Here is a 21,960-nt window from a genome sequence, read left to right as displayed (position 1 = left end):
GATGTTCTATCCTAAACCGCGATGATTCCCGGTTCTGTATCGTACGGCGTTAGTGGGCAGGCTACTTTTTCTATTGTGTTAAGCAACCTGGGAAACCGTTGGAAGGGCTGTGTCTGATGGGATGAAAGGCATTTAAAGATGGCGACATGGTTTTGACCTCGTGTGCGAGGTGTATTTGCAAGGCTCGTGCCTGCATCAGAACTTGTGCATGGATGGGTGGATGGCTGGTATTCGGCGGAAAGGCTGAGGAAAACCTCGTGTAGGATATAAGTAGGGACTACCATAGAGGACTTGATTGTATTGAGGATGAAAAGAAAAGCTTTTTTGCCCCTACTGTCTGATGAATACCTACCTAGGTAGGTACTTTTGGCAAAGAATACAAGGTACTTGTGTAAAGGTAGATGTAAATATGCTCTTTCTTCACATTGAAACCCTGAAACTCTCTGACGTATTTTGAAATCTCCAACTATATTAGCCAACGTTGGCATAGGGCTGCCGGGTATTTATTGCATGCGAGTAATTGTGATGGGGCAGTCGAAGGCACGGCTCTACGTAGCCCTATACGTAGCCCTGTTGGTGAAGGGTTCACGCATGGGTGTGTGTTGACTTGCAGGTTGCACGTTGTGGTTGAGACATTTCGAATCCCCACTGACATGGCATGGCATGGCATAGCGTGGCATGGCGTTTTATCCAGGTTTGGATCACTTTTGAGACATGACGGCGATCCACAACCAACTAACACAACCGACCAACTGGACAACCCATGCTTTGCGTGTAGGATTAATTATAACTAAGAGTGTGAATTGTCAGTTACCAGATATTCCTGTGAGAATAATTCATGCATTTAATTGATGGAGTGATCTCAAATATGAATCATCCATTAGTCTTATCACTTGCCTCGCCTTAGATAGGGTTTTCGAAACTTGTTTTAAGACTTGCAATAAACTCGGTTATGCTAGCATCAACCAACGCTCGATAACGATACAAAATTCGCACTCTCAATACCCAGAAGGTCCTGTTTGTTCAAGTTTGTATTCCTGGAGAGTTCTCCCGTTGTGTTTATCAATGTGCAGCTTTTAGTGGTGTGGATAGAGAAGCTGCTGGTTCGCGTAACTAGCAGCATCTGTGAATAGACTTGTCGTACGTGGTGAATGAACTTTCAGAGGTTGCTAGTTCTAAGAGAGTGCTGGGTGAGTCTTGTGGTTGAGTGTGAGCCGTCCTTGTTTGAGTAATTGTAGTTGCGGCATAGTCTTTAGGATGTCTTAAGAGGATTCGTGACGCGTGTTTAACTGACTAATCCTGTAAGAACACGAATCAGACCATCTCAATAGTTCTGAGTTACCAACCTGGGGATTATTTGGTGAATTTCCCGGTGTGCGCAGCATAGTTTGGGCACGGAAGGCAGTTCACACCAACTGTACGATGACAACTACATGTATGACGTTGCTACCGGTGCGATACGCGTGGTTATGTATGTTCGGAAAAGTGATTATGCCAAATAGAATTCAGTTTGTCTCGGTGGTTGCCTAGGCATAAGGCTGTGGGATTTGCTTTGGCATGGAGGTATTGGGGGAGAGGGATGTTGAAGTTGCATGCAGCTTATGCAGGGAATGCCTTTGGAAGCGTTATTGACACTAGCTTGGAAGCTGGCCTCGATATTTCAGGAGAGAGCGTGGTATTGGAACGGATATTCCGAGCCTTTACGGAAATGTCGTTGCAAAGCAGGATCACCAGTTGCTTTGAACCAAGATCACAGGAAGTGAATTAGGCTAGGTGAAGGAATAGTCTGTATAAGATGTGGAAGGAGTAGTACTTCTAGTGAATTTAAATACTAGTGATGTATTGAGCTTGACAGAATAAGAGACGCTGTAAATGTGGTGAAAACTAAATGCCAGTAAGGTTTCCTAAAGCGCTGAGAGATATCCACGACTCCTTCACCATCGTTCCAATAAAACAGAATACGGTATATTCCCCTAACAGCTTCAGAAGATACAACCCAAAGAACTCACACGTCCTAGACAATTCACGGCCTGCTGCCGCGGTGCTTCTCTTTCTTCGCCGTTTGCGGCCCCTCTGCCTGCACCGTTGCTTGCTCCCATTCCAAGGCCCATCGCGAGTGAACAACATCAACCTCTGTCGGCTGAGAAGTTTCAGCAACATCGCTCCAGCTCGAAATACGAGCGCACTCCACGGCCTCTCCAGGCGGAAACGGCCCCCATTCCAACGTGTGCTGGTGGTGGTGCCGCTGCGGCGTGAACTGTTGTAAGTCATTGTAGAGAGCCGTTGCTCGTCTCGCCAGCCTTCTTTCGTACCGCTGACGAGTTGCCTTGGGAGCCAGCCTAAACCCAGTCTGCTTTCGAATGTCGTCTAGTTGCCTGACGTTGTAGTATTCATCACGCAGGGTATCGACAGTGCGGTCCCGGACCACAACCTGCCCGCTGCTTTCGCCATGCTCTTGGCCCCAGGAGGAGCGGTCCCGAACTGAACCAGACTGATTTCTGTAGTCCATTCGGAGTACACTTGGTTTTAGGGATCTAGTTTGAGATGGGGCTAAGTTGTGGTTATTCTCGGTGTAGGAGGTTGTTGGTAGCCTTGACCTTGTGATAGGACTATCTCTACTATGTTGGAGTTGGCTGCGAACGCTTTATAGGCCCGAACTTGACCACGAATAGCAAGTTATTGGTGCTGGTTTGAAGTTACGATTAACATGCAGGCAGCAATCGGACGGGTGCGATGGGCGACAAGGCGATCGAGTTGGAGTGATACAACAGTTCTTATGGACCAATACCCTTGACAAGAGCACGTTTGACAACTACGACTGGTGTTGATGATGCAGGTACCTGGGCATACATTGACATGACTGTGAGTGATGACGGACACGCTGCTTCCAGGGCATAAATGTTAAGAGTCACCGGTAAAGCTGTCACATTTGTGCGAATAAAGTCTCAAATAATAACCAAAAGTCTATTCTAGAACTCATCTATCTTGCCTCGAGTTGCAATCTAACTTGTATTGACTTGCCAGTAGCGCTGCAACGTTATGTAATGTGATAAGTTGCACTAGATTCAGCCAAATGAAGATGAAGTCCCCTAATCCCTTTCCTCGCCTTCACCCCTTTGCCTTCCCAAATTTCACCATCTAGTGGTCCGACAACTCTCGGTATTCTTCCCTCCAGGCCTTCAACTTATTGTGCCCATCTACCCACATCTTTGGAGGTACAAAAGACGACGCGCCCGAGTGTAAGTAACCCTCCAGGTTTTGAATTTTTGTCTCCAGATCTCGGCGCCTGGCGTCCACATCGAAAGAGTAGTAGGAAGCAGAGCTTCCCCTGTCGGTGCTGCCTCCTCTGAGACCGTAGGTCATGCTGCTTCCACCGCTCTTGTAGCTTCCATGACTTCTACCACTCCTGGTGCTCACCTGGCTCACGCTGTCCGCAGGGCTTACGGTGCTCGTAGCGCTCAGATGGCTTCTATTGCTCGCAGCACTTACATGGCTGCCGTTGCTTCTGTTGCTTGCGGCACTCATATGGCTTCTGTTACTCCCGTTGCTCGCATGGCTTCTGTTGCTAGCAGCACTGACATGGCTTCTCTGGCTCACGCCGCTCGCAGCACTAACATGACTTCTGTTACCCCCGTTGCTCGCGCGGCTTGGACTGCTCACCTGGCTCACCTGGCTCACGCTGCTCCTGAAGCTTGCACCGCTCACTGCGCTAACGTTGCTTGCGTTGAGGGCATTGCTTCGATGGGAGGCACCGCTTCGGTGGGAGACGTGGCTCTGGTTGTCAACAGGGACATGTGAGCTCGGCATGGTGATGATGGTTTTGGCGTTGGATGGCATTCAAGTTTTATAGTTGCTGGGGATATTTCTGAGTTGGTTATGATGCCGGATATGTGGACTTTTGTCAGTCTTATATACCAAGAACCTTCACGAACAACTCTATAGTGTTTTCACTTTAATATGTGTGTCCCCTGTAAGTGGAGGGCTTTCCCTTTGACCCTAGTATAGTTGTATGTCTGTTCAGACTAAAAGATCTATAACAATAGTCTATTGGGACATGTTGTGAACTCCATCTAATGCTGGTTAGAAATCCTTTGTGCTGCGAAAGGCAAGCACCACTACAGACGCCACGTCTAGCTGTACGTTTAGTTACAGGGATTAAATGGATTATCAACGCGGTTTAGTACTTGTAGTTAATACAGGTAGCTAAAGTACAGAGGGACATATTTGACACGAATAGCAGAGTCATTGTTAGACTGGTTAAAGACCTGTTCAGGGTCGACATAATAATTCAATCTGTATTCTCTAGTTGACTGAAAGAAATAGTCTGAATAAGACGAAACCAATTAGAAACTACTATTAGATACCCAAAACTATAACCACTTTGTGAGATGAAAACATCTAGACGAGCAGGAAATTAGCACGTGAAGATGGCAAACACGCTGTTCCAGGACATAAATGTTATGAGTGACAGGTAAAGCGGTTAATTTTGTGCAAATAAAGTCTTAAATAATAACCAAAAGTCTATTCTAAAGCTCATCTATCTGGTCTCAAGTTGTCCTCCATCTTATGTTAACCTGATCTTAGAGCTATAGCAGTTTTCTGATGAGTTAAGTTGTGCTAGACTCTGCCAAATAAAGATAAAGCCACCTAATGCCTTGTCTCTCGCCTTTAACCCCGTTGTCTTTCCCAAATCTCACCATCTGGTACTCGCGCAAAGCATCGTATTCTTCCTTGAGTGCCTTCAACTTATGTCGCCACTTTCCCCCCATCGTTTCAGTTTTAACACCCCGAACACCCCCCATTACCACGATATTGGCGTTGGCGGTCTGCAACACAGCCAGGGCATTCTGGGTGTGTAGCAGGATTCTGGCAACCTGGGTGGGCACATAGACGTACGGAACCTGGGACGGCAGTACTGACACGGCTTCCCTGACCCATGCCACTCACAGCACTCCCATAGTATTGTGAGGGCGCAGCACTAACACGGCTTTCTGGGATCGCAACCATAGCACGACTTCCCTGGCCCATGCCACTCACAGCACTCCCATAGTATCGTGAGGGCGCAGCACTAACACGGCTTCCCTGGCCCATGCTACCCGCAACACTCCCACGGCTTCCTGGGATCGCAGCACTAACATGACTTCCGTTACCCCCGTAACCCGCGCGGCTGGTCACTTGGCTCACGCTGTCGGCAGGGGTTACACTGCTCAACTGGCTGATGTTGCCTCCGGGTCTCTTGGTGCTTGCCCTGCTCACCTGGCTCGCACCGCTCCTGGAGTTTGCACTGCCCAATGCGCTAAGGTTGGCTTGGGTGAGGGCATTGCTTCGATGGGAGGCACTGGTTCGATGAGAGGCACCGGTTCGATGGGAGGCACCGCTTCGGTGGGAGACGTAGCTCTTGTTGTCAGATGGGGCCTTGGATCCTGGCATGGTGATGGTGGTTTCGGTGTTGGGTGGTATTCGAGTTTTGTAGTTGCTGGTTGTTTTGGTGTTGGATGGTATTTAGTTTTGTAGTTGCTGGTGGTGTGCTGAGAAGGCTATGATGCCGGATGATGGGACTTTCAGTAGGTTTATATACCAAGAATCTTCCTGAACGCTGTTTATGGCACTTTCACTGCAGTGCCTGTACTCCCTGCAAGCAGAGAGGTTTGCCTTTAACGCTGGAATAGTCTGATGCCTGTCCGGACTGAAAGATCCATGACAGTACTATGTTGATGTAGGTTGTGAAATTCATCTGATCCTGGTCTAGAAATCATCGTGTGCTGTTGAGATAATCACTACCGGATGCCACGTCTGGCTGTACGTTTGATCCAAGAGATTGAATGGACTGTCGACGCGGTTCAGTACGACTACGACACTTATACATGAATCAGGTTGTTGAATGTGACATGATTAGCAGAGTGACATGTCGGACAGCTTGAGTCCTAATCAGGGTCTACTTAATGATTCATTCTGTATTCTGTGGGTGAACTGGAAGAACAATATCGTCTCTAGGTAACTCAACGCAATAGTCTGAATAACACGAAATATATCAGCAAACCATTATTACCCCAATCCATGACCACTTCGTGAGATCGAAAACGTCCAGATGAGCACGGAATCCTCGCGTGAAGATGGCAAACACGCTGTTCCATCTGTTGTTGAATTGCTCAACTCTCCGTCTACAGACTCACATAGTCGTATTCAGATCCAGAAGTGGCTTTAATCCCTTTGACCTCTTCGCATGTGAAGCACACGTTGTTTCTGCACTGAACACAAAAAAAGACGGCTATGAACAATGAAGTGCTCCTTTGTTCACCGACCGTGAAACGCAGTACAGTTGGTGCACGAATTATTTTGGTCATTCAGTGGCCATCAAAGAATTGTCATAATCACATGTATTGACTGCGTATATATACCCCGTGTTCAGAAACCTCGATGGTAGATCCTGGACTTGGAGCACACCGTTCGCACCGTGTTCTATTCGCAACATCTACTACACCTTGTGCTGTACACTTTTTGTAACAAAGAGTAGAAAGCGAAATGTCTGGGTCAAGACGGCGTAATAGCAGGGCTATTCCTGCGGTGGACGTCCCCATTCCTCAGGGCTTGGAGGCATACTTCGTTCATGAACCGCAGGAACAAAATCCAGAGTGGCTTGCTTACCTCGAAAATCACCACGACCTTTTGTCTTTTGGCGTTCCCCGTCGAGTCTGCCTACAGCGCCAAGAACAAGAACCGAATCGTCGAACAAAGGAGCCAGATGTGGCAAAGAACGAATCCTCAGACGGGAAACAAGTGACGGCGAAGAGCAACTCCCTCGCATCATCTGGGAAAGACGAGCGACCGGTTGTAAAAAAGAAACAAAACGGGGGAAAAGCAGGTCGAAAACTAGACCTTGATAATATGATTATCTGCAACCCAAATTGGTATACTAAGGAAGATAGGGATACCATTTTGGCGTATAACAAGACCAAGGTTGATCCATTTCAGTACCAGGTGGACAAGTTTGATGATGAGGACGAGTGAGACGAATCAGACGAGGAACAGCTCGTTGAAAGTGAACGAGCGAGGAAAGTTGGTAGGGACACGACCACGACAGCCGGCGCTGTCTCTGATATTGGATTGACAAAGGGGAGAAGAGCACGACTACAACGGCAACTCGTCGCATGTCTTAGACAAGGTTCATCAACACCGAAAATAATCTATTGCCGTATTCCGTCGGGCGTACAGCACGCTGTCTTTGAGCCATTCCGCTGGTCTGGTCTCGAAACGCTACTTGAAATCCACCTAATTCAAGCTGAGCACCGAAACAGGAAGGATTATCCAAATACAAGCTATCAAAACACTCTATGAATTCTTTCATCCAACTCTTTCCAACTACCAGATGACATTGAAACCACATCCAAACGTAAGCCAATGATGGCGCCACAACGCCCAAATACCCAGACAGAGCCTAGAACCCAACCCATCACAACCCATGCGCCTAAAGTTGCGACACTCTCCTCAAAACTACATCTGTAACTAGTCATTAACCACACTGATTTCGTACCCAATCAAGACCTCAGTGCTGGTCCCATCCCAGCCTCGTGTTCCAGCGGCACTGAGCATGAAGCTACTAGTCGGGTCAATGTACAAGCTGGATATGACACCAGCACGAGGGGGCCCGGGGATAATTAGAAACGGAACGGTTGAATGGCTGAACGCCTGGGTGTCTCGGAGATCATACAATCGCAGGATATCATGCGATGCACTAAGAGTGTTAATAGATTGAATTTCGCGCCAAATGCTCAACACCATGATTAGGACACTTACCACACAAGATGCCTACCGTTGGGCATAGATCGTACAGCACTAACAGCGCCACTTCCAGCTGGGAACTTCATTGCTCTCTCGGGTGCCCAGCCGCGCTTTGCTTTTCTCACATCGAATTCTTCCACTGTGCCGTTTCTTCTGCCAGCATAAATCATATTGCCGTTGGGGCTCCAGCATGCACTCATGCACCAGGGGGGGACACCTTGTCTTGTGCCAATTCTGGCAACGGGGTTGGGTACACGGCGATCCCATAGTTGGATTGTGCCGGTAATGGAGGAGGAGAGGAAAGTAGTGGGCGATACTTGTGACTGATCAAACTGTTGTGAGGCTGGCTGAGAAGCTAATAGTCCTGGTGATTGCGATTTTTTCAACGCTGCCTTGTCGTCGGTCAATTGTGCGAATGCTTTTGAATCTTCTTCTTCCGCCTTGAGGGATTGTGATTGGGATTGGCTAGCCTGAGTAGTCGTCGGTTCCTCGGATTTGGCAGCTTCCCCAGAGATCTTGGCTTCACTGGGAAGAGCAGAGTCACCCATTGCCGCGGCTGGCTTGTCAATGTCCATTGCATTCTGAGAAGGGCCCTCAGTCTGTGTTTCAGTAGCTGGCACACTATGCATAGAGGTATCCGGCTCTTTGGTGGTTTCCATGTCTGCCATGGCGAAGTCGGCCGAGTGGTCCATACCCCCTTCATGGCTCGGCATCATGTCCATACTGGCGCCAAAGCCGTCGTCATCGTTTCCGAATGGCTGCTCGCCGGCAGTCTCTCCAAAGAGACTTCCTGCATCGCTGCCACCAAAAAGACTCTCATGAGCTGGTGATGCCTCGCCGTCTCCTCCAGACGCTCCAAAGCCCTCTTGCCCTGCACCTCCCGTGCCGCCAGATTCCTCTTTGAGAATGCCGTTGGTAATCGGGGCACCATTGTTAGTTGATATTGTTGATGATTGTATTGGCTCGTCTGCTTCTGCAGGCACAGGATCACCACTGGCAGGTCGCAATTCAATCGAAGAGATCTGACCTCCAGATCCGTCAAAGCTGCGGATTGTCTGCCCGGTGTTCAAGTCCCAGTCAAAAATGTTCTTGTCCCAGCCGCCGCTTAACACGCTCTTTTCATCCGGCGCAAGCATCAGACAGCTTACTGCATTGGTGTGTTTCTGCAAGCACGCGATTTTCTTACCCTCATCGTGGCGGACACTTTGCAGGTTGATACCGCCGGATTCGAGGCCGGAAAGAAGCCAGAGAGCCCGTGAGTGAACCGCCAAAGAATAGACCGGGGACAAGTTGTGGTCCTGGTCGCCGCGCCCAGGAGCAGCGGGCTCCTCGTTCTCCCAGTACGACATCAAGATGCCGGCTTTGGTGACGCTGTCCACAAATGGGTGTTTCTGGGCAACCGTCAGGGCAAGTTTCCCGTTTATAGTACCGGGCCCGTCATATTTGCGAATATAACCATCTGAGCCTCCCGTTATCCAGTAGCGCAAGTCGGGAGTAATGGCCATTGCATTGACACTGGTTGACTGAGGGGCAGCCATGGTAGGGACGATATCATACAGGCGCGCGGTGATGGCCTCGGGTCGAAGCTGTGGTCGGAGGCGTAGTCTGGCGGCCGAAAGCGTCGGTGTACTGGATTTACTGGATTTGACCCCTGACTGTCCATCGCCTTCACCTCCGGCGTCACCATTGCCATCAGCGTTGGCGTTGGCGTTTTGGTTGTCCTCTCCCGCATCGTCGCCCTCGTTGTTGTCGTTTCCCTCGTTGTCGTCATCGTTGTTGTCGTCATCATCGTCGTTGTTTTCGTCGTCCTGTTCCGCATCATTGTCTCCGTCTTCAGCATCTTCCATGACTTCGTCCGGCTCGTTTTGTCGCTCCGATTCGGGCGAACTCGCCGAGAACCTGTCCTCCTCGTCCATGGCGGCGGCGCGAATCCTGGGAGGTGACGATGAGGGCACGCGTCGCTAAAACAAATTACAGGAGAGTGCTCTTTAGAGTAACCGAGGGCCGATATGCGCTATTGCTCTTCGTCCATAACCGCCGTCGCGATCGGTGCGACCGTGGATTCTATCCCAGCCCCCGACTCCCAGCTCCCAGCACCGTGCGCTGCTTTGCTTCGCCTGTGGGGGTTGGACACTGACTGATTCAAGGAGCGATGAAGAACTGGACCTGGAGGGTGATTCGGTCTTGTCCTGTGCACTGTGAACAGGGAAAGCGAGGTCAATTGAAGCAAGTTTCGTGTTGTGAAGAGCGTAGCGTTGCACAGTCGCAGCTCCAGTGAATCTAAAATAAAGCCATGGCAGCTTCTGCCATTGCGACCTGCCAGAATGCACATGCGAGTGATGGAGCATGGTACATTGGCGCAAGTTGGGCGACTTTTGGCTAGTGCGCTTTCAAACCAGGCTAGCCGGTACCTTTTCGTGGTCCCCGAGTATCTCGTTCCAGTTGGTTGTGTTTTGTCACCGTCCACCTTCAAACACTTTGAACTTTAGGAATCTTTGTAAATGTGATCGTTATTGCATCTTTTAGATTCGCAAGACGCAAGTCTTGCTAAAGACTAGTTCTAATCCGAGGACACAAAACGATTCCATGCCAGTTTTTCTGTGTGTCAGAGGCTCAAACCCCTCTCCATCAACTTTACATTTGATCATGATGCTAACCCAAACCTGACGGCCATATACTTTGCACCATGAACCCATTTCAACCCTCACGAAAGTGATCAAACTGTGGCCAGTCACCTAGGTACTTAGTCGCCTAGCTTCCGTTAGCTATCCTCCGTCCCAGCCTCGCTAATTTCATCATCCGAAAATTCCAAGAGTAAGTCTTCTTTCATTGGCGTGATGGTCGGCATCAATGGCGGACGGTCCCATGGACAATCTGGTGCTGACAAAGGAATAGTTTCAAAGTCTTCAAATGACAATAACTTCAAGTCGGAAGCTAATTCCTCCATGTCGTCTAATTGCTGTCCGGGTGGTGATGATGGGCGATCGGCCTCTATGCGGAATGGTAACTTTATCTGTGGGCTTTGCCCTTCGTCCTCTCTAGTACTGCCCAGAGAAACTTTAACCTCTGCAGCTTGTACAGCAAAAGGCTGTTTCTCTGAATCTGGGCCACCGGAAGAGTGTGTACTGCTATCCTTTCGGTATTGAGGGTCTCTTATGATTCGCTTTAATTGATCTGGATGGTCAACATGAACGACCTCAGTGTCCATACTAGGGCAAAGTGGCAATGCTCGACCTTGTTTCCCTTTCATTTGTCGTACCACCTTTGACCAAGTCTCGCCTCGCACTGGGTGCTTGGTTAGGACATCCCTGTGTCCGAAGATGTACATGCCAACTCTTGCACGACTCAGACCAACAATGGCACGATTCTCCTGGGTTAGGAATCCGGCTTTGCCATTTGGCCCACGCACAAGAGACAAGAGAATAATGTCATTCTCTTCTCCCTGGAAGCCATCAACAGTTCGCACAGCCCACTCGGTCTCACATGCGACGAGCCATTGGTTACTGGCAAGCAGTTTGTTCAATATGTCAACCTGGCCCCTGTAGTAGGTGAGCAACGTAATGCGATTCGGCGAGATATTTGCTCGAGTGACCAGGTACTGGACAAATCGTACTATCATCAGGCCTTCTGTAAAGTTCTGAACAGAGTTTCCAATTCCGGGAGACTCTGGCCAGTCATGCTGAAACCACCACAAAGGTGTGCTGACACCGGGGATATTTAACGGAAGCTTCGATATAGTTGGCGTATGATCAACCAGTCGTGGGTAAAACAACTGTACTATTTCTCGCAGGCAGGGTATCATACGCCGTTGTTGGAGGAGAATTTGATGTGGGATACCGAGTTTGATAAGACGTTCAAACATGGAAATGTTGACGCGGTATGGATCCTGTGCGAGTTCCGGCAAGTCAACGTGTGGTTGCAACTGCTGGTGGTCGCCTAAGAAAATGAGATGTTCGATGGACGGCAGGAGAGCAGCAATCGTGTCACTCTCTCGAATTTCCGCAGCCTCTTCCATGAGCAAAATTTTGGGCCGGAGGCTAGCAATGAGTTCTCGGTACTTTAGCAAACCTGTCGCAGTACACCCAATGACTTCGATATCGGCCGCCTGTATAAAGGCGATTCTGTTTGTGACTAGGATGTTATGGATCGATGTCCAAGTGTCGTTATATGTCTGAAGCAGGTCTGGTATGGCCGGACTCTTGATATCACGTAGGCTATCTTTTAGGTAGCTATAGACTGTCGATCGATCCTCAAGTTTGATATTATAGAGGTTGCGATTATGGGCTAGTTGGTAGATGGCGGCCTCCTGAGAGTACCTACTAGGCCTCCCACATTGACGCTGGATGTCGAAGGGTACAAACTTCACGCCTAAGCTTTGCCAGCGAGGCTCCAACTTGCTTTTGTGTGCCTCGCTACTGACATGTGTCCCTGCTTTGTTATCAGGTGAGCCGGAAGCAAGGTGATGTTGGTGTTGGGGTTGTCCAAGCCACTCTGCGAGGTCACCTCCGGCGCAATCAGTCGACTCCCAGTCATCATCGGTGACGGAAAAGTATTGATCTTCAGAAAGAATCTTATGTTCTAGGAGCTCCTTGGCATCAAGAACGTCGTTTCCCAATGTGTGAGCCTCACGAAGCGCGATAATTGTCTGCTTAAGGGTGGAATGCAGAGTCTTCGTGGACTGTCTGTGAAAGCCGGGCACATAAGCTCTCATTAACTTGTGTAGTGTAAGCTCGGAAATCGCTTCACTATTGCTTCGACCACCTAGGCGGACAATTTTGCCAGAGTCCGCGGTTTCTTTGTATTTCTCAAGTAGCTGGTCCAGAGCGTGGTTTGTTTGTGCTACCACGATAATTGGGATTCTAGGCTGACCAGGATTGATTTGAGCCTCGTGGCATTGCCGCTGTGTTTGAACAAGGCTCTGAAGAATGACATTAGAAGTAAATGTCTTTCCAGTGCCTGGCGGACCCTGAATAATGGATATCTCTCGGGTTACCGCTTCTGTAAAGGCATCGTGCTGAGTTTTATCCAGGCTCCTAGCAGTTTTCGGGACTACTGGATCTCCATTTGGAGTTTCCTTGAGATATTGAATTGATGGAACGGAATGAGGTCCAGACTGAAAGAGGTATGGACCCAGCAGGCAACTAATAGAGACGTATTAATAAGTCGTACTCGTACATAATATGCATTGATGTTACAGTCGGTATATACCTTGTCTGGGACATCTGCTGAAGTCCCAGCATAGTGTGCCTTAGCGACTCGAAATACCCACTGGTTGGTTCTAACATAACCAAATCCACACTCGAGTCGGTGATCATGTAGTCCTGCGTTGCCCAAATAATATCAATTGTTGGCGGTTGATCTCGTAGTCCGTCATTCTCCATAACGGTTGCCACATAACATGTGGACTTGAATAAATCTCGGGACAGAATAACTAAAGAGCCTGGGCAGAATAGTTCGATGTCATCAGAGTCGTCTTCATCCTCTTCGTCAGGATCGCGGACAGGGGCATCGGGCACCACAACTCGTTGGCCTGCTCCGTCTCGCCCAAGGGCATACCCTGTTATGCGAACCTGGGAGCATGTCTGGTTAATATAATGAGGAATTAAGAAGCAGTAGTTAATTGTTACATTTTTATACACGTTGACCTTTGCTAGGGTGCTGGCCGCAACTTGATCCTCTTGTTCATCTGGATTTGGTCCTAATTGAGTGGCATTTGAGGCCGTTCGTATAGTTTGTACCGCACGTCTCAAGGTTTCGGTGGCTTCAAAGCGGAGTAAGCGATATTGAGTTTCAAAATACTGATCTCGAAGCTGGGCTCGAGCCTCGAAGTCATTGAGCGGCAATCGGGGCGGATGGCTGGCCATGAACTCATCCGCAAGGGGCACTTCTGGCAATTCTAACCAGTTCCGTAGTGGGATGACTCGACTGAAAAAGTCTGAGAGCGATGAAGGGTCCATGGCAAGCATTTGCGACTTGAAGACCGAGCTTCACAAGTGTGTCAGAGCAACGATGAACACTGCTGACAGGAGAGCATTAAGTGAGGAGAAAAGGGAAGAGGAGGAATTTCACAATTTCGCAAGAGCCAACATTGAGATGAAGACAATCGACTGTGATTGGCAAAGGTATTAAATAAATAGGTGTTTGCCAGCTGGCACATTCTCGATACGGCTGCGAGCAGCTGGCAGGTGGCAGGTGGAAGGTGTGAAGCCAAACGGATCAATGCATCCACGTCGTGACACATCAGTACATTCTCACCTTCTGTTCCAGCTTGTAATCCTGACTTGTTTGCATGGATGCGATCCATGGTTCCATAGTCTATGGCATGCAATGAACTATTGTTCAGTTCGAGAAAAGCCCGTTAGATCTTTGGCAGAGTGTGCAGAGCGTATTGGCGAGCACTCTCGCCCCTTGAACCAGATTCTAATCCGAGAGTACGATCGCAGGAACAAACAGTGAATCCAAATATGCTTTGGATCGGAATTCGAGGACCAAGAGCAATGCAAATAACAACACCAGGGCCATCCCATCGTATTGCTACACGTGGGCATTCGTCAACATGTTCCCAAACTCGCCTTCATAAGAGTACCTAAACATCACTTAGGGCAAAACGCAATTCATTAAAAGATTATATTGTCATATTGCCGAGACAATTTCCGCCTAACGAAGGTCAAAATCGCACAACTACAACTCTATCTACCCAACAAGCTTGTCGTCCAGGCCGGCGGACAAAGCACCCTCCAGACGATATCCCTTGAACTTCCTCGCAGAAACACCTTTGTCGAAGAGCAGATCCAACTCTTCGTAGCTGCGACCAATCGTCTCGGGAACACGGAAGTATGCCCAGACAAGACACAAGCCAGCCAGGCCACCAAAGAAGAAGCCCAATTTTCCTTGCAGATTGGCCTCATCCGGATTGATCATGTATGGAATCGCAACGGTCATCACGATACCCAAGAGTCCCTGAGCAGCAGTGGCAGCGGCGATAGTCTTGGAACGAACACGAGTAGCAGAGCACTCAGCGAGGAGGACGAAGCAGATGGGACCGATGGAAATGTCGTAAAAGAAGTTCCAAATCAACATGAGCGCCGACTCGGTCCAGATGGCACCCGATGGACGGCCGGGAATGCAGTCGAGAATACCAATGACGAACTGGAGGAGGACGAGGACGGCAAGACCGTAGTTGTACAGGAATCGTCGACCGAGTCTGACCATGAGGAACCAAGAAACGAGAGTTCCAAAAAGACCGACCGCTATGAGAACATGTCTGTTAGTATTCATGAACCAGTTGCGCGCAGGGCAGGAGGGCCAATACAGCCCAATGTCGTGTTTACTCACCCATGAATCCTACGGACATGTTGAAGGCTTGGTCAGTGGGAAGACCGGCCTGCTGGAAGAAGTAGGTGCCGTAGTTGATGAGGTAGATACCGCTGAGCACCTGTGTGCAGTAGACGCCAATGGAAATCTCGGTTCGGCGCAAATTCACCTTCTTAAAGCAGTCCAGGTAGGTGCTACCAGCCTCAAGCTCCTGCTCCAGTCGATCTGTTTCCACGATGAACGCAAGAGTAGCAGCAACATTAACCTTGGGTGAGGCAAGTCTGCGCAAAGACTTCTCGGCGTCCTCCATGCGATTCTTTCGCACCAGCCACCAAGGACTCTCTGGGACGAACAGCATACCGGGTATAATGACGACAACCCAGAACCACTGCAAAGCAAAGGGAAGAGAGTAGGCCCAATGGCTGTCGATCTTTTGTGTACCTGCGGTAACGCCATTACCAAGAAGCTGTCCGATGACGAAGCAGAGGTTCACAAAAGAAGTGAGATGGCCACGAATAGCAGTAGGGCAGACTTCGGAGGCATAAGCGGGTGCAATGACGACAAACATGCCCAAGACAAGACCAGCAAGCAATTCTCCGGCAAGAAGAACAGCGAGTGAGCGAGCGAAGAACTGAATGAAGACAAGACCAGCGACGAGAATAACGCAGACGCCAAAGGTGCGCTTGCGACCAAACAAATCCATGGGGTAAGCTGCCCATAAGGCTCCGACAACCTGTCCGATGGGGTTGCCCATGGAGAGGGCAGTTTGCCAAGCAGCGGTGATGACATACTATGGGATGACTTGTTAGCTGGATTATCCGACAACCATTACTGGGATTTATAAGGGAAATGTGCCATATGCCGAGCCGTTGTTTGAGAGTGCAACTTACCTCATCGCCGCTTTGATATCCAAAATCCTTTTGAAACTGTGGCATGGCGTACAGATTACCGATGAGCTGCGGGTCAAAAGCCAGCATGATGACACCAAGGGATACATAAGCAGACCATCCAACAGCCTTGGGATAGAGCTTCAATGCCTCAAAAAAGCTCATCTGGTGCTCGGCACGGATGGCCTCGAGGAGCTCAGGGTCGGCTGGCCCCGTCTTGTGCGGCAAGGTCACCGAATCATGCTGGACGAGGCTGGCCTCTTGCTTTCTGTCGACTTCAGCGGCCATGATTGCTATCACTGTTTGTGTACTCTGCTCGGATTTGGCGATCAACGGTCGAGCACTGTATGAGACACCTTGGGGGAACAGGGCAGGGTCGAGTCAAGACTCAAACAACAGACAAGACTTGAGGTGGGCATGACTTGGCAGATATACTAATTCAGATCGACTCTAGCTACACATGCCTCGAGCAAGGGTGCATGGATGCATCCTGATACCTGATAATAGAAAGGGTAAAAGATAAGTACATCGGTACTCCGGTCTGATCTGGTTTGGTACCTTTGACCTGGCTCGGGGGTCCCAAAACGACAGGGATAAGAAAGGCAAGTGTGATGACCAGCAAGAAGGCAAAGTACGGAGAAAATGCCACACTCACCTTTGTCACCCACACATCACACATGGGAAGTGAGCAACACCACAACTCGACTCGAACGAGACTAGCAACAATCTCGACCAACGTTGTCAAGTCTGCAGAATCCACATCAAACGCCCGTTTCCCTCACCCATCGGAACCTGGCCTCTGTACCCAATGATTACCCCATACGCTGTTGTGCGTATGATTCATTCTCCATAATCGTCCATCCCCCACGTCCCACGTCAGGCAAAACAATCGGCACGCGAGTCTAAGTCTCCGGTGAACAAAAGCCTTGGCGCCGCGCTTTGCCCCAGCGGTTTCCGGAAGTGGCTTTTAGCCAAGCAGTTGTCAACACTGGATCCTCGAAAGCTCCCTTAAATTGCGTTCTAAACGTGGCTTTTGGTACAGAACTGGGGGAGAACCGGCTTCATTCGGATACCAGGCGAAATTAGCACCAATAATCCTTGAGGCGTTGGAGATGTTGGAGCTACCGATTGTCGGATATGTGCTATCTGTCTCAGTAACATTCTCTATTTGCTATCACCCCACGTCGCACGACCTGTCGCCAAAGAAACTAGTCGAGTTTGGCCACTTGACACGAGCTACAGTGAGCGCCGCATGGCTGCACGGTTATCGCTAGCTTCGGTGGTGGTTTCTCCAATTGCTTCAAGGTGAATAATGTACAGGGGACTTTGAGAGCCAAGACGCCACCATCGGAACGCCAGCCGTAAGTTGGAGTTGGTGCAGGTTCACTCTCCTGGAAACTCGAGACAGACCCGCATGCCCCAGAGGACTTCAAGCCATGCAACATGGGCCTTCAAGCATGAGATTCGAGAATTGCGTTTATTCATCATCCGCTTCAACATTCGAATGTCAATTGGACGGGAATTCAATATCTTCGTGGCGTTGATAAGCACATTCTTTCGCATATCCCCCTCACATTCACACTCCCCTCCTAACACCTGCTCTGGCAAGGGTACAAAATCACTGCATGGATACGTTGCATCAGCTTTAGGTCTGAATGCAAGACCGTAGCGACGGTCCAGGAATAGGAATAGTCCAGCCTGGCTACAGACTTGCTTTGCAGTGGGATTTTAAGTCGTCAGATATGGTTAACTGGTATTATTGACACTCCTACCGGCATTCATAAATCACTTGGCACAGAACGACCTTCACAGCTTCCACTGTGGTCAACTCGACGCGGACGCATTTGATTTTGTTTTCATAAACCGCCCGTTACGCCATAAAGATATTTTGAGGCACATATTACGTCCAACTACCTACGTACTTCGAACTGCGAAACAGTATCCTGAGGAGTTGTGAAATGCACAAGCCCGGTCCGAATATCAACTTGACTCCTCCAGGCTGTTTCCTCCCCCAGACTCAAGCCTGTCACATCCACAATTCAAGCATTGGCCAAGAGAAGCCCCCCACGGCTCATCCGCCGCGCCACGCCGGTATCAATTGGTGGAACCGTCCTTCATGGCTGCAACTTCCGCCAATCTCTAGCAATCATGACCGGAAATGCCCGGCAAATCCGGTCATCCCACCGGTGTTGGCCGGTTCAGCTCCAAAATGTGGCAAGGATACTCAAACAAACAGCTTAGCATCTTCAACCAACGCCTCAAGCTCCTCCACAGTCTGGCCCGTTTGGTCCTGCAGCCAATTCTCTGCCTTGTCGGCCATCAACTCCCATGAATCCTTGTCAGCAGCCATCTTCTTCTTGAGATAGACGAGTGTGCAGAGTGTGGCGAGCATGCTGGCCACGTCCCCATTTGCGGATAGCTTGATGGCTTTTGTAGCTTGAACCTGGGTGATACCAAGGATATTCTCAAGCTGAGCACTCCAATTCCAGCTTCCAATGAAGCTCTGTAGAGCAGCTAAGCCGGACAAGCCTTCGGATTCAGGTTGGGTTGTTGGAGCGCTTCGGCTCTCAACCGCAGGAGCAGCTGGTGCCCCACCGTCATCACAGAGTGCGAATCCCATGTCTTCATCTTCCTCTTCCTCTTCCTCTTCCTCTTCAGAAAGAGATTTTCGTTGGAATTGTAGTTGCGGCGCCGATGATTTGAAAGCTCTAGCCTTATACTTCGTTATCGGTGCCATTCTCTGGCGCATAGCCTGTCCCATTCCTCCCATTGCCAGGGCTGCCGACTGTACAATGTGTCTTGCACGCCCGCCGCTGGACTTCCTGGCATGATCGACCCTACATGCCATCCTGAGATTGGCATGCTCTATGAAGTCGTCTGCGGCCATGACTTCCTCGGGGTGAGCGTGAACGGTCTCTTCGCTCTCATAGTCATCGTCAGATATGGCTACGAAAGAGCACCACTTGCCACCAACTTGGTATTCCACTCCAAGCCTGACAGCTTCCCTCTTGGCGATGTAGGAAAACTTGGCGGCCCACTTGTCATGGAGTGGCTGTCCTTTGGCATCCTTGGCGTGATAGAGCCAACCTTTGCCGTCTTCAAGCTCTTGGACCGCCTTTCTAGCTGCCAGCTGGTGCAATGTGGCACTGTTCTGGTCGACCTTTGTGATGGGAATTTCAAGCTCAAGGGGTCCTTGACGGGAAGTGCCTTTCAAAATGACCGATTTCGGCTCTCGATCGGGAGTCTCCTCAGACAACATGACATAGACTGTTGTGCGATGGAATGGAAAGAGAGGCGGAATGTCAAATGGCGTCTGCAGATATTTGGGGTTGTCAACCGGGGGCAACGATGCCTTTTCCTGTTCGAGGTCGTCTGAAGCATCTTTCATTTCCAGATCCTCGTTCTTGACGCTTGAGTCAAAGAGCGAGATGGGCGCCTTGGGGTCCTGCGGTTTTGCTTCATCAACCTCCTCGGGCAGGTCTTGTACATCAATCGTCAAGGCATCCATGACCTTTTCCACCAACTCAAAGTCATCCTCCAGGGGTTCGGTGTCAGGTCCGGTCGCCTCCTTCAACTGGTCGTACTTGATTTCCAGAGTGTAATCTGTGATATGTGGCGTAAGCGCACCTTTGAGCATTCGCACGATCTTCTTGTCAATCTTTTCATTTTCCCCAGCGATTTGAGAGAAGCCGTTGCCTGCGCGTGCAACACCCTTTATGAGCGCGTGGCTGACGTCCTCGCCGATGCCAAGAGTGAATACCCGGATCGCTCCTTTGCTGGTAGCCATTTCTTGATTGATGAGCTCAAAGAGCTCGTTTTGATCCCAGATCTCGCCATCCGTCAGGAGGAATACTTCGAGATTGGATTCCTGGATTCTCTTCTGAAATGTATCTTGCATTGGCGCAAGCATCTCAGTGCCGCCGTAATCGTCCGAGAAAGTCTCTACATGACGAATAGCCTTGTCGAGAGACTGCTGCGTGTATTCGACAGATTTGGGCCAGAGGAAGCTGTGGTGCGACCCAAAGCTGCAAATGTTGAAGCGGATGCCGACGGGCAAAGACTTGAGGAAGATTTTGAGCGCTGAAATAAGGTTGGGTATCTTTTGGCCGCTTCCCATACTGCCGCTGCGGTCACAGACAAACACAACCTCGGGCTTTTCCACTGGCAAGTTGAATCTGGGGACGAGGGACGTCATTAAAGTGCGGCGGTTGGGAATCGTTGGATGAACTTCGAGGAGAGCGGCCGGCGATCCCAGACCCGAAGAAACAACTTGCACGACGAAATCTTTGTCGAGATTTGCTGAACCAAGGGACAGCGATGCAGATGCCATTTGCAGTGACGGGTCAGAAGACGCATTCGTACTCATGGTGCCAATGTTGACGGAAATTGGATGCGAGGGCGACTGGACCGACTTGATGGCACACCCAGACCCCATATCAACGTCAACCGTGATGGCAATCTTTCCATCAACCGTAACCTCTGGAGCCGAAGCAGCGCCATAACGCATAGAGTCCCCATATCTCGGCGCAATAGCTGTGGGAATGGTAAATCTCACTCCATCCAACTCTGCGTCGTGTTCCAGTTCCCCGAGATACGTAATCTCCACCTTGACTTCCTCGCCAGCTGGGACATTGCCCAACTTGGTGGTGAAGACATCTGACGCCGAGAGACTCTGCTCTAGCAATCCCGCGGCCTGACCCCTTTCCACGGCTTGTTGAAAGACTCTTTTTGCTTCTTCCCGTTCCTTTACAACGCCTTTGATGACGTCTTTTCCAATAGTGCATGTGAATTCCACGACAGACACGCCATCGTAGATAGGGAACACGTAGCGTGCTTCCCGGAGTAGAGAGCCCGTGTTATTGATGTAGGTCTGAGTGAGGGTCGTGCGAGATGTGGTTGAGAGGATGGTTGTGTGAGCTGATGTAGATGAAAGAGCGAGGTAGCGCTGAGTGTTGTCGATGATGACGATGCAGCCGCAGGGAATGTAGTTGCGAGACATGATGGGTCTGCAAATTATAGATGATTATGAATGGATATAATGAGGAATGATACTGGTGTAATTTGGTGTTGGTGGTGGTAGTTTTGGGTGTAACCTATTGTAGGAAGCTTGTTGAGCAGTAGTAGACTGAATTATATAAATGGATGGAATGAACAAGATGGAATCGATGAGGAGTTGTTCAGTTCTTAAGTATTCAGTCACCAGCAAAAATCTAAATGAGGCTGACAACCATTGGCCAGCCCTGATCGGGGATTTTACAAATTAGAAATAGAGTATGCTGTTGGATACCTAGAGATGCCGAAGCACATGAAACAACAAAGAGTCACATTGAATGGCTGCATCGACTTTGAAGTGTGGACGGGAAGAGTTCGCCTCATGAGGGGGGGAGGCAGCCGGTTGAGAAGCGTGAAAGACGATTGGCTGGATTTTCGTAACGGTTTGCGGAGATGGCCTCAATTGGCATTAAATGTCGCCACTTTTTTTTGCGACTGCATCTGCCTGCTGTTGCCTGGAATAAATGACGTTGTGATGAGCGGGACGCGTATTGTTGATGAAATATGGATTGAGGCGCCGGATGAGTCAGTTTATTGTTTCTGATTTTTCCCTATTTTACGAGTTGGATACTGCACGGTACCGGCACTGGTACTGTACAGTAACCGCGCTACACTGTATTGGTAAAGTGCTGGTGGCGTCTGGTTTGTTGAATATTGCTGGGGAATTTACAAAAACATATTGACAGGGCTGAATGTGATTGTCCGACTTGACATGTTGCCTAGGACCAGCCATTTTGCAACCAAAAAGGAAAAAAATTAGGCTCCAGACTTATAAATCCATTGAGCTGCTCGTCCAACATACATATGTGCGGCAACTTTGGGAGGCTCACACCACCAGCCTCAAAGGTATGTTGGGGGCCTTTCACTTCAATATTCGCAATACATGGGCCAACACAAGGCAGACTGCATGACAAGGCAACATTGAACA

The 21,960-nt window shown here is 49.5% G+C and overlaps 5 protein-coding genes across 5 annotated transcripts; 1 reads left to right on the top strand and 4 right to left on the bottom strand.

Moving 5' to 3' along the window:
- Nucleotides 1–11: 11 nt before the first annotated feature.
- Nucleotides 12–488, bottom strand: VFPPC_18329 (hypothetical protein; the record flags this gene model as incomplete). Its single annotated transcript, XM_022429955.1, has 1 exon — nt 12–488. One exon carries the CDS (start codon nt 486–488, stop codon nt 12–14), a length of 477 nt encoding a protein of 158 aa, XP_022285036.1.
- Nucleotides 489–4,607: 4,119 nt separating this feature from the next.
- Nucleotides 4,608–5,430, bottom strand: VFPPC_14863 (hypothetical protein; the record flags this gene model as incomplete). Its single annotated transcript, XM_018292631.1, has 2 exons — nt 4,608–4,901; nt 4,948–5,430. 2 exons carry the CDS (start codon nt 5,428–5,430, stop codon nt 4,608–4,610), a joined length of 777 nt encoding a protein of 258 aa, XP_018136941.1.
- A 1,092-nt stretch (nt 5,431–6,522) lies between these two features.
- VFPPC_14864 (hypothetical protein) lies at nt 6,523–7,008 on the top strand (the record flags this gene model as incomplete). The annotated part of the gene is made up of 1 exon (XM_018292632.1): nt 6,523–7,008. The coding sequence occupies one exon, from the start codon at nt 6,523–6,525 to the stop codon at nt 7,006–7,008; it is 486 nt and encodes a 161-aa protein (XP_018136942.1).
- A 3,532-nt stretch (nt 7,009–10,540) lies between these two features.
- On the bottom strand, nt 10,541–12,490 carry VFPPC_11031 (sterol esterase carbohydrate esterase family CE10; the record flags this gene model as incomplete). The annotated part of the gene is made up of 1 exon (XM_018289307.1): nt 10,541–12,490. One exon carries the CDS (start codon nt 12,488–12,490, stop codon nt 10,541–10,543), a length of 1,950 nt encoding a protein of 649 aa, XP_018136944.1.
- Nucleotides 12,491–18,204: 5,714 nt separating this feature from the next.
- Nucleotides 18,205–20,979, bottom strand: VFPPC_11033 (von Willebrand domain-containing protein; the record flags this gene model as incomplete). The annotated part of the gene is made up of 1 exon (XM_018289308.1): nt 18,205–20,979. The coding sequence occupies one exon, from the start codon at nt 20,977–20,979 to the stop codon at nt 18,205–18,207; it is 2,775 nt and encodes a 924-aa protein (XP_018136945.1).
- Between the last annotated feature and the right edge of the window lie 981 nt (nt 20,980–21,960).

Source organism: Pochonia chlamydosporia (assembly GCF_001653235.2).
Source record: "Pochonia chlamydosporia 170 chromosome Unknown PCv3seq00013, whole genome shotgun sequence".
Classification (NCBI taxonomy): Eukaryota; Fungi; Ascomycota; class Sordariomycetes; order Hypocreales; family Clavicipitaceae; genus Pochonia; species Pochonia chlamydosporia.
Note: the sequence above shows the minus strand (reverse complement) of the source record. Positions and strands in the feature narration are given on the sequence as shown.